General features: G+C 42.2%; 1 protein-coding gene and 1 long non-coding RNA gene across 2 annotated transcripts; one reads left to right on the forward strand and one right to left on the reverse strand.

Moving 5' to 3' along the window:
* Positions 1-1,197: 1,197 nt before the first annotated feature.
* LOC135502870 (galactokinase-like) lies at positions 1,198-4,849 on the reverse strand. The gene is made up of 7 exons (XM_064796071.1): positions 4,664-4,849; positions 4,107-4,290; positions 3,606-3,867; positions 3,235-3,416; positions 2,881-3,031; positions 2,502-2,664; positions 1,198-2,229 (listed from the first exon to the last, which is right to left on the reverse strand). Exons 1-7 carry the CDS (start codon positions 4,814-4,816, stop codon positions 2,143-2,145), a joined length of 1,182 nt encoding a protein of 393 aa, XP_064652141.1. The 5' UTR covers positions 4,817-4,849; the 3' UTR covers positions 1,198-2,142.
* A 4,180-nt stretch (positions 4,850-9,029) lies between these two features.
* Positions 9,030-11,141, forward strand: LOC135489899 (uncharacterized). Its single transcript, XR_010447255.1, has 3 exons — positions 9,030-9,125; positions 9,388-9,432; positions 11,098-11,141. It is a non-coding gene; the product is annotated as an uncharacterized LOC135489899 (long non-coding RNA).
* Positions 11,142-12,361: the final 1,220 nt, after the last annotated feature.

Below are 12,361 nucleotides of genomic sequence, written 5' to 3' on the forward strand. Positions count from 1 at the left end.
GTACTTCTATTTCCACTCTAAAAAAAGCAGATGCTATTGATTTGTATTTTCTAAGATCATGATCTGATGGTCTTATTAGTATTTTCATCTTATAGATGACATTTGTTTACGCATGCATTCTGCTTGGTCTTTGAATAAACGTACTTTCCAAGACATATCCTCTACTGTGCTTATTTTGTTCATCAGAAAGAAAATCTTCGGTCATGTGCTCTGAGAAACTGTTTTCCTTGGACTGTTTGAGTCACATCAACCTATGTAGATGAAGACACTGGATTGCGTAGTAATGTTTAGAGAGATTTGACCATGCCCAGAAAACTGCTCACAGTGTGCGTGCATACATGTATCATGGACAAACATGATGTTCAGGACCATTCCTAAAATCTGCAGCACTACATGTATCAGTAGCAGAATGTTTTTAAAATATGGTTAGTTCTCAAGTCGCTGTGCATAGTGTCATGTTGGGATCGTCCACAGAATTCGAATGGACTAAGAATATCCTCTTATCATGTTATAAGTTTATTCACTATAATGTCCTAGACAAGAAGCCACATCAGGGCAAGAGTCGGATGACCAGCAATAGACAACAGATAGGGCAACGCGTGACCTATAGAGACGGAGGTCCGCGCACTTCTGATCGCTTGACCCAGTTTATACCTGGAGATCGGCCTCCTTCCACGTGGTCACGTGACGGAGGGTCCTAACGCTGAGGCTCCTCATGGAAGGGTCTAAACTATATATAACAATAGACCACCATCAAGGAGTGATGTCTTTCACATTGCTGGCAAGAAAAGCTGTCACAATCGGTCCGCCTGGTTGTGACAGATGTTCACTTCTCTGAGTAGGATACCGAGCACTGGAGGACAGCACCTAACTCGTCGCAACGGATAGAGCTGGAGTCTCAATGTGCTCGTGAAGACCAACACAAATAAGCATACCATACAAGTTCTTTGGTCTGATGAGTATGGTACTTACTACCGCGCATGAATCCAATTGGAGTTCTTTGTACAGAAGCTAGGACAAGCTAGAAGTCTAGATGCGTTTTTTAAGACTCTCTCCTCAAGTATGGAGTACTTGGGTCCAAAGTATGTATACTTGGGTCCAAGTATGGTATTTGGTCTGTCCTTCAGGAGGGCGGCATCTGGTACCACCAGAGGCAGATATAACAATAACAACAAATGCTTATAGTTATAACATGAATGTATTTCCTACACCACCAGTGCACATATACAATTCTTCCAGATCCATTGAATAGATGTATATGTTTCATATTAAAAATGTACATCCAGAGAAAGGACGGTTTTTGTCCTGAAAGCACTCAAAAGAGAACTATCATTGAGCTGCCAGTAAGTTTTTAAGCCATTTTGAAAACTAAACTACCCTCAGACACTTCCTATTTGATTAATGTTGTATTACTGTTGCACTAACCGGGTTTCTAAGTACAAATATAACAAATAATCATGTGGAGAGATAATACAACACGCTCAAATTAGGAAGCATCCCGCAATTATCCAAAAGACATTTGATAGAAAGAAGTTTGACAAGGTTTCTGACTTTTAAGTAGGCCTACATTGTACACATACAAAGAACGATAATGATACAGCTACCCTAGCAAATCATCCATTCATAAGTTATGAAGTACAATTTCGTGTTATGCAGTGAGGTTTGAACAGCTAGCAATGTTTGTTAGACAGACACTGTGTTCTCAGCCACTGACTGACCACAAGACAGACACACTCAGTCCTCACTTGGTTGGTTTCAACTTGCTAGGTTAGAAACAGAGTTGTCCATTTGAGCAATTTTTAGTAGAAACTGTACAAAATTGAGACAGGGAACCCTTTAAGTACATGTAGTAATATTTTTGTAACGATTCCAGAAAGGTCTCATCTGCAAACAGAACATTGTAGGACAGTCTCCTCAATACAATTTTGCAAATGATTGGACTTTCTAACATTGTCTTATGGCAACATCTTAACTTGATAAGACAAGCTGATTTTCACAGTTTATGCCTGTGCTTTGATCAAAGGCCACAAAATTTCCTAGTTTACATTTGGAAGACTTGGTTACAGTCATTGAGCGCATATCTGTGCAGAATAAATCTGTAAAGACTTGGAATGCACATACGTCTAGTCTGCCTGTTGATCTTCAAAGGGAAATGCCAGTTGCTCCAGAAAATGCTGCATCCACAACCAAGAACCATGGGTCAGTCTTAGTTACACGAGTGTACTTCTCCTGAAACAAAACAATTGCATGATTTCAAGAATCGTTTCATGAGATATTGTTTCGCAGCTCACAATTGGTTGATGAGGATCTCTAACACTGTAACAGGATCAGTTATTCATCTTCGGGGTTTGATACCTTGTTGATGGCTATTTTGTCACGTTTTCAACCCCGTGATCACCACTAATTGGGCTCTCCTCATCAGCTGGGCTTATTTAAACTTCTCTCAGAAGAACATGACATAGTAGACATATTGAAATGAATATCTGGTCTATTCTCCTCACCTTAATATGGTCCATGCATTGCTGTACCTTCTTTCTCTTGACCAAGGTGACGGTGCATCCTCCAAAGCCTCCGCCGGTCATTCTGGACCCATACACATCATCAACCTCCATGGCAGCCTCCACAAGTACGTCTAGCTCCTTACAGGACACTTCGTAATCATCCCTGGAAGGACAGGATATGGTTATTAGGCAGAGTTAAAGGTTCCAGTCTAACAGGATACAACATGCTGTCAGAACCATAAAGAAGAACCTCTTCAGGACACCTTTGGGACTTAAAATGAATGCCAGGTCACCAGCGCAGTGTAACAGAACTAAGACTGTAACTTCAAGACAGCTTTTTTCACAATAGTTCTACATCTACATGTAACAGAAATATTACCTGAGGGAGTCATGACTTTGTGTCATTAGCTTTCCAAATGAAACATAGTCCTTGTTCTCTAGGGCCGGCACTGAATCCTCCGTTCTTTGGATTTCACCAATCACATGGCGGGCTCGGCGGTAGACTACATCATCCATCTTATCCTTAGATCCTGCAAAGGAAGAAGTAGTTAGAGGAAGAGGTATATCAAAGGGAAACGCAAGAATCTAGCTTTTTTTCAGCAGACATGACTGGGACATGAGTGGTGGAGGGGAAAAGTAGCAATGATAGTCAGAAGTAGCAACACCTCGGCATACAAGGATCCTTGCCTCACTGGTTATACTGTAGAAACCAATACAAGTAAAATGACTTTACCATCAAGATCTTCCATTGATGCTGTCCTCAAACTTGGTTTTCCTAAGATCTTAGCCGCCTCCATACACTGTTTCTTCCTTGTGGGGTATTCACTGCCTGTCAGCTCATGTTTTACATTTGAGTTGGTGATTAGAATCGCCACATCTGGATCACTAGCTCGAACAAGTTTGGATTCCATCGACCTGAAAGGCAAAGAACGATCATGAGTAAGGGCCGTTTACTTTGAAATTCTGGAAACAAAGTCGCAATCATCACAACCGAGATTAGGTTAGTTGTGAGATATAATTCTGTCAGAGTGCCTCTTACTTGAGTGTGAACACCAAAGTGTAACAGAGACAAACCTATGAGCATCAAGAAAGTTGCCTACTCACCTACAATCAATCAAAAGAGCGTGATTTGCTTGCCCCATGACCGATATAAACTGGTCCATAATACCGCATGGCATATCTGCGAAGTCATGTTCAGCCTTTTGACAGGCCAGTGCCTTGTCCTTCAGGCTGATTTTAACCTCTGGGTGTACTTGCTCAAGGAATGTAAAGGTGGCCACCTCAAGTGCAGCAGAACTTGACAAGCCTGAACCAAGGGGTACAGAGCTTGCTATGACAGCATCAAATGATGACAAGGTACCCGATACTGAAAAAAGAACAAATTTTCATTTCGTTTTGTATGTGACAGTTTAGCATGTAATTTCATGGTAGAAGCATGAAATTTTAAGGTAACACACGCAGGTATTTCAATGGTAAAGAATGTCAACCAACCATCAATTTGTTTTCATTTACAACTCATCTTATTGCGTTCACCTCACTATGCATACAAATATAAGGTTTATATTACTCCCATAACTTCTCCTGGAGTCTCCAAGCTGGTCTTACCTTTGAAATTTGCCACAACCCCTTTGACATAATTGGCCCAGAAAGGTTGTCCCTTTTGAAGTGGCTTCTCTGCAGTAGGCACAGGGAATTCAGAGTAGGAATCTTTCTCAAAGGAAAGAGTCTCGATGCGACAAATTCCGGTGTCCGTCTTGCGGCCAACAAGCACTGTCACAAGTGGCAAAGCCTGAAGATAGAATGGAAGGAGAGATATAATAAACACAGACACACTACCAACTCCTGAACTGGGGCCCATGAACGGCCACATACCCACAGAAAATAGAGTACAGTGACATGCCCACTGTCAACTGTGTGTGCCCATCCCTAACTAAATGGAGAAATGGTATAAGTCACTTGCCCAAGGTCATACACCAGAGACTTGCCCGAGGACTCAATGACAATTGATAGTCATGAAAATGAGTATCATAGTAACTGTTACAAAACAATACCACTGGCACATTAACATTACCAACTCATGAACTGGTGCCTATAATTGCCACGTCCCGCATAGACTATAGAGTAAAGTGCCATGCCCAAGGACTTTCACAACCTTGTCATACCATTGGAAAAACGAAGCCATCGTTGTAGTCGGTATGTTCACCAATAAGGTTGACGCGTCCCGGGGCAAAAGCAGCAAGATCCGGTTTAGTTTTAAAACGGTCTTCGAAGGCCTTTGATGCCTTTTGGACGAGTTCTGTCGGATAACCGCTCATGATTGTCTGCTCAGCTACAGAAGTTGCACTGTAAATTCCAGCACTTTAAATCGTACTGTACTCGTAGTGCACCAGTACTAAGGAAGAGAGGCGTGGCAACCTCATGGCGGTAAATTTAAATTTACTGCATGGCCCGTAGCTAGCTTTTTTATCTGGGGAGGGGGCAAAAGGCTCTCTGCTGTTCGGGAGGGACATTTTTCGGCCAAAATAATGGTCAAAAACTCATTTTTTGGCAGCTGTAGCGCAGTGGAAGAGAGTCGGCCTCATGATCAGGAGGGCGTGGGTTCGACTCCCGGCCGAGTCACTTCTTAGTTCCCCTACTGGTCGAGTTCAAGTGAGCGCCTTGTGGTTGCTCCTTGAAACCCCTTATTGATATCTGTGGAAACCGGGGTAATAATGTGATATCCCACAGCGCTTTAACAGTTTCATTACTGAGGAGCGCTGGGAGGGAATATTTAAACTTATCGATTCAACCTCAACTTGATTCAAGAGGTTCCATCTAGATGACGCCAGAGTCAGACAGAGTCTGTTCAATCCGCCGCATTCGCTCAGTTGAACTTCGGCCAGTTGATCTAAAAAGGTCCATAAGAGCAGGGGATGGTGTTACGGTCGGATTTAGATAATTCTTCTTTCAGTCTTACTTCTTGATCGTTTCTCGAAGGATTGTATTATTATCTGCAATGAATGCCTGGATTACTTGTGAGATTGTTTTCATCCATTTATTACTATTGTCGAGGATTTTCCGCGCAGGTAGTTCAGACGAAAAACAAGGTAGGCTTTCCCAAACATTGAGAACCTTCAAATTAAGGGCCTTCCTCCACATTCAACGTCGCGCGTAACTTGCACACAGAGACAATGCAGTGTAAAAAAACAAAGACGGTCTTTTGCGCGATACGCGGCATTAGGCCTAGCCAGCGTTAGTTCGACACGAGTCTTTCAAATAATACCATATCTTCAAGTCAATTTCGTTTATAATAAAGTAACTTACGTTAGGACTTAACCCAAATCGTTGCTCCCACCGATTGAGCAACCGCGCTCATAAGGCTACTCAAGTGGTGCTGCATTATCCTTAGGGAACCATTGGTCCCGCCATTTTATTCGATTCAAAATGTTCGAGTGTGGGCCTACACTTCATCTGTAGCATAATGATGAGGTGTAAAGTGCCTAAAGGATGGCTTGACTAGCCAAGTACCTTCCATTTGTACCTTCAGGTTAGCGCCCATGCTCCTCCAATAACACACTAATCAATTTGATATCCATCCGCATGGCTATCTGGCTTCAAGTGCTTCCGTTGTCACCAATTGGTTATCCACGAACGCTGCCTTATCGAATCTCTCACAAACATCCCACTATGACTACGTGTACGAAGGTTACCAATAGAAACAGATAACACCCCCAATCAAATCCTTATCTATCCGAATTCCGCATCACCCGTGCGATCAACACATTACTTCCAATGTCCCTATAAGTCAATATCAATAGCAGTATCAGCATCAGTGGCAATTACGAGACGTTATAATCAATGAGACGAAACCGACTTGTCAGCTCCAGTCGACCACAAGCTTTCGTGATTGCGCCTTTTGTATAAGGGTGGAGAAATGGTTCAATGTGTTCAAAAATGGCTCCAAGCCTGAATTGAAATCGATAACTACGCCAAGACACCTTCCCGGTCAGGTCATGGTGTCCATTTGTGTCCAAATATATTTTTTGAAACATTTTTTTACAGTTGGCTGTACAGTTGAACAGTTAAACAGTTGTAAAGCCAGGTTTTTGCCTTCATTTTGCGCGAGCACTCGATCTGAGAGTTGGCTGACGAACCTTAATCGAACTCTTAATAAGGTTTGCAGTTATCTTAGATCTTTAATTACCCGAGTAGTGAAACTTCCTGACATATTGAACAAACACAATTCAAGTGCTTTGTAGGTATAGCTAATTCAATTGATGATTTAATCTTGAGTTGGTTCATGAATATGGGAGACGAGCAAAAGGGATTAATGAAGAAACAAATTGAAGGTGTTTGGTTGGAAGAAATCAATGATGACTTTATGAAGTGATTACATTCAACCTGTTGATTGAAAATCCAATGTTAATCGACATCTTCGCAGCCACTTGCACCATAAGGAATCAATATATATAGGTTATTGAACTTACGTTGTCAATCATTTTACCCGCATTATAGACTTTTAAAAGTCAATTCTACACTAACTGAATCAATTCTGAACAACCAGCAGTATTCGCTCTGCGGTAAAAATTTGGGTTATTTATGCTTATCAGGATATTAGTTTTTTTGCAGCTATTCGACTGTTAACAATCGTTTTAATTCTCAACTAAAGGTTATTTTTTGTTTTATATAAAACCGAAGGAGAAATCGAACTACTGGTGAGAACGAACTTATAGATATGCGCCATTTTCTGTTTGTGGGCGTACTGATGGTAAGTTGACTGTAGAGACGGCCATAATGTGACAGTCACGTACCAACATGAAACCTTAAAAGTATTCGAATTATTATGATCCTACTATGAACTGTGGTCAGATTGTCACAACATATGAATCAAACAAAGATGAAGAGATGCCATACATAAGAGGCTTACAGGTTGAGAATCTCTGCAATTTCATTATTAACGTAGCCCATTCCATTTGGCAGTCAACATCTTTTGGCCTGCAGTTTCGCCAATCAAATTATTCATGAGGTCGGGATCTGTCTCACATCGTGCCAGGTGTATAGAAGTCAGAACCTACCACTCGCTGAATGACTTCTTGAGAATACTGATGATCTAACCATGGTATGTACCATGTATAAGTACATACGGTACCGGTACAAATATACAAAGCATCGTCCCAATCTATATACAAGTAATTTTTCTCTTCAACATTTAGCTGATGCCATGAGCAACATTGAGAACGGTCATTATCTGGCCAAAATTTCCAAAGGTCAATGGTGATGGAGTGTCAGCCGTCATTTGAGGGAACATCCCTCCCCAGGGAGACAAATTAACTTGATTAACTAACATGATCCTCTTCATCACAAAGTCTGAAAGATAAATACATTTGGCTTGTTATCTCTATGGAAGCGGAAGTGTTGCCCTTCTTGCTGACAAGAAAACGTCATTACCAAAATGACAAAAGGGGAGTTGAACCCCTCGAATGCCGTGTCCTCCTTATATACTCTGAAGAGTACGAAACATACGCGCTGTTGACTACTTATGCCCAGAAAGTTCTGCCTTGCAAGACACTCGAAGTCATGAGGAAAAGTCATACATACCAGCACCAGTCCTTTTATTTGCTGAAGCCTTGACTGCGTTCAAAATGCAAGTCTTCCCTAAAATATTAACTTCTGGTCATATCTTTCAACCTCTGCGTACTTGCGTTTAAAGCAATTGATCATCATCACCAAAAGCAACTTTTAATCATGGTTTGCTGGGTCGAGTTACAAAAGGCACCGTCCCATCCTGAGAATTAAGGGTGACCATCAGCTTTTGTGATATAGATGGATGGATGGATGGATGGATGGATGGATGGATGGATTGATGGATTGATGGTGTAATTCCCTCAAAACGAAAGTCGTTACCATCAATCAGTCCAGGCAGTTAGAATCACTGGCTGATTTACCTTCTGACGGGTCAATCCGATCAGAAACTGATATAGTCATGTATAGAAAGCGATTTTTCGAACTGTTCGAGAGAAGTCCGTGGTTTTTCATTTTTTAGCATTACATGGTTTTTTTCTTTCTTTGTTTGCCATTAAGAAGCTGTATTTTCATGAAATTCCGTCCCTAAGCGCTGAGACTGGCAATAAACCCGCTGGTTATGACAGAATAACTATTGATAGATGTCCCATTCCAAATTTTTATCACCAAGACAGGTTTTTTTCATCTGTAGTATGATAAATTGGCCGTAATCAATTTCTTAACAGAAATCATGGCAGCATTCGTCTTTTCACGGCAGTTAAGCCCTTTGGTCCGGTTAGAGGGGTGAATTTGGTCATTGGGACCGCCCAATCCAGTGGTCGTGGTCTGGGTACCGGGGTGGTCGTGTTACCGGGGGCCTTGTAATGGTAATTAGAGAGGAAACCATTCGGGAACGGCGATTCTTGGTCGTCATAGCGGGGTGGTCGCGTTACCGGGGTGATCGCTGACCGGGGTTCCACTGTAAGTTTTCTTATCGTTGCAGGCAGGTTATCGACAGAGGGTCGCCTCATCAAGAAACTGCTGAGTAAGAACCACTATGAGAACCGCTCCCGTCCAGTTCGCAATGCTTCCAAACCGTTGGATCTCAACGTATCGTTTAGTCTGTTCCAAATCATCGACGTGGTAAGTGAGATGAGAGTACAGTTTGGTGACATGTCTCCCCAACCATCACCCTCCATCAGGATTGACATCGCCACGCTCTCTTGGTAAACGATCGCCAAAAAGCGCTCAATTACTGGAAAGAATTCGAGGCAGCGGCTGAATGAAGAACCTTCTTCGTTCGTTTTTTTTATCTTAGCCACTAATGGAGTAAATATGGCTTTTGACGCCGCTAGCTCAGGGGCAAATTAAAGAACGCCAAATGAAATAAAATTCGTATTTTCAGGATGATCGTCATCAAACAGTGACAGTCGCAGCTTATCTTGATGTGGTAAGTCTCTTATGCCTTTATCGCCGCGCTGCCCGAGGGGTTGACACCTTACTAACTAAGATCTGGTTCTTCCATCAATTAGGCGAATAAGTGCCTCTAATGAAGGGAGGTCATACACCTTCTCTCCAGAGGTGGTGTCACCCTCGCGATTAGTTACTTAGGTACCTACCATCTAAAAGCTATCGACCACCGTCTCATATTACGTCAAGTGTCTGTTTCACGGTCGTTACTTCCCATGGGAATCGAAAGCCATTGTTACAAGTTGGAAATTATGTGTTCCTCAACGCAAAAGAACGTCGATCAGATCATAAGTTGAAATATGATATTGGAAAATGAGACGAGAATTGGAACGCCCGGGCCTAAAATCGGATTTGGCCAAAGCTGGTCCAGTATAACTTAGTTTTACCCTAAGGCAAAGTATAACTCTCATAGTTGACAATACGTTCAATAAGTGACCTCACCCGTGTCGCCCTTGATCATATGATCTCATCGATCAAAGGTGATCTTGAGACCCGCCCTTCAGGAGCCCTCGAGGGAGGACACCCGTCAATGTTTCAATCAAATGTCACGTATATTCACCACCGATATAAGACTGACGGAGGACAAAACAAGTCGACCTTATACGGGTGCTTTGGTCAACGCTCCGCATACCTGGATTTAGGCATTTAGTCCTTATATGTCGATATGCTGTACACCAAACCCTGATTTCCTGTCTGTCAACAGTAAGCTAACAACCTTCTAAACAACATCCCGGGTATAATTTTGTCTTCTTGCTACAGAATCATTTAACACTGACCATAGATAAGCGCCGAGGTCAGGCTCACCCGGCTATCAGGTATCGACTATACCTCTGTTGTCAGCGTCTAATCTAATGCTGAGCAATGAGGGGTATATGATGAGGGGGTGACATGGTGATATTGGCATGGTTATCCGACTGGAAGGGGACACCAGGAGATCTGTCAAGCGAGTCACCTTGATGTGGTGTTTATTGATGTTGACATATTGGGACAGCAACTCTGTGAGGTATTGATTCTACCATAAATCAAACCAAGACCAGGGCGTAAAACTATGCTGATTGGCGAAAACGGGTGACACTTCTAACCGCAATACCAAAAATATAATCAAAGTTTCTGAATAGGAAAACCAAAAGACTTTTGGAGATTTGCATTCTTCTGTTATACCCGGCCACCCCTATACAAGACGTTAGAAATTGGCTCGACAAGAGCAACTTTTTCACTGTCTGTAACACTTTACGATCCAATTACTGTAATCCTGTTTCAAATGATATCGTATAAGGATCACATTTAAATGTACATGTATATTATATCATCTCTGCGGTATCCTGTTTATCCGGATGGATTAGGTAAACAGATATCCATCGGTAATGACGTATTGATCTCTTGGTTTCTATATTGCTGAAAGTATTCCGTCGTTGACATTGGCTAACTGGACAAAAAAGATATTAAACCAGCAAGGCACTGATTTTGAAGTGATTTTCTTCCTTGTCAATATTTCAGCTTATGCCCCAGCAGAATGAACCTTGTTCTTGTAGGTTATGGGTAGACCTACAAAGAAATATGGTTCGTCGACTGAACAGATGCTTCGCATTTTCTCGATCTGTTTGAGGCAGATCGCTTATAAACTTTACTTTCCCTTGTTTTTCAGTTCTGGCGAGATGAGAACATCCACTGGAACCCAGTTGACTATGACGGCATCCACGTCCTGGTTGTACCCTCAGTGGATGTGTGGGTGCCAGACTTCGGCTTGATCAACAGGTGAGTAGTGTCGGTATTTCACCACGGAATAGTTGGTGATATCCGATATGTGTCCGTCTGTGATGGATTATGCATCTTGGCCGTCTGCTGGAGAGTTGTATAGCCGGGTTACCAGATCGAGCATTCTCTCTAGAGAGATTAAACACCTTATACTCCGCGACATAACCCATTCCAATATCAAAGCTCATGGCTCGGCCCGCACCGACCATTACATGAATCCTGTCACATGACACATGTAAAAAGAGTTGGTTGTAAAAAGAGATGAGCATGTTATACTCCTGTCCAGGAATTTTGATGAGAAATGCAGTGCACGCTCCCTCTTGTGCCAGTTCCTGGATCCGCCAGCCCTCTTAAACCAAGTGATGAGCATTTAGGTTGTTTCAACGTGATGAGCAGGCGGATCAATTCAAATTACATATCATCTTCCTCCAAGGTCACCTAAATCCCACACTCAAATTGTCCCTTTAAATCACGTGCACTGAGCTTTCTAAATACGATCGCGATTGCCTGTGCATGTGCACTTCCGACTTTAACTCGATTCCAAAAGAATCAACTCGAATCTCAATTCAAATCTGCCAATGCTGACGTCATTGGCGCCAAAAACTATTTCTTTTGACCTGTTGACCTCGCTTCTAAAAACATTTTTAAGAAAGCCATTCAAACATTGAAATCAACTGCGAACGTGTTCTATTATATCACCGAGCTATATAAATACGATATATTGAGAAAAACCTGTAGAAATATTGAATTATACGATTATCTGGAACTATTTGCACCCAATTACTCTTCCGCCAGCGTGTCCTAGTCACAATCATGGCGCGTAGCCTAAAGGCCAGTGAGGGATTGCCTTCAGAATGCAGAAAATCTCCGTTCTAACAGTAAAGCCCTGGTGGCTCAGCGGTTAGAGCGTTCCGCTTTTGATTCGGACGGTGGTCACGAGTTCGAACCCCGGCGAATCTATTTTTTCGTTTTTTAAAAAGTTTTCTTTCCATTTTTCACCCATGAGCGTTTATCAGGCGCTGATTCGAATTAGATTCGAACCCTGGCGAATCTATTTTTTCGTTTTAAAAAAAAGGTTTCTTTCCATTTTTCATCAATGAACGTCTATCAGGCGCGGATCCAAGGTTGTTCACATGATACACGCCCCCTAATTT

This window comes from Lineus longissimus, chromosome 1 (genome assembly GCF_910592395.1).
Source record: "Lineus longissimus chromosome 1, tnLinLong1.2, whole genome shotgun sequence".
Lineage (NCBI taxonomy): Eukaryota > Metazoa > Nemertea > Pilidiophora > Heteronemertea > Lineidae > Lineus > Lineus longissimus.

What these genes read in the sequence shown, in the direction of transcription:
- LOC135502870 (XM_064796071.1), bottom strand. Translation starts at nt 4,816, where the DNA reads ATGAGCGGTTATCCGACAGAACTCGTCCAAAAGGCATCAAAGGCCTTC. An exon ending in ATCAATGGAAGATCTTGATG is followed by an intron (nt 3,032 to 3,234) that starts GTAAAGTCATTT and finishes CTTCCTTTGCAG; the next exon opens with GATCTAAGGATAAGATGGAT. An exon ending in AATGCATGGACCATATTAAG is followed by an intron (nt 2,230 to 2,501) that starts GTGAGGAGAATA and finishes GTTTTGTTTCAG; the next exon opens with GAGAAGTACACTCGTGTAAC.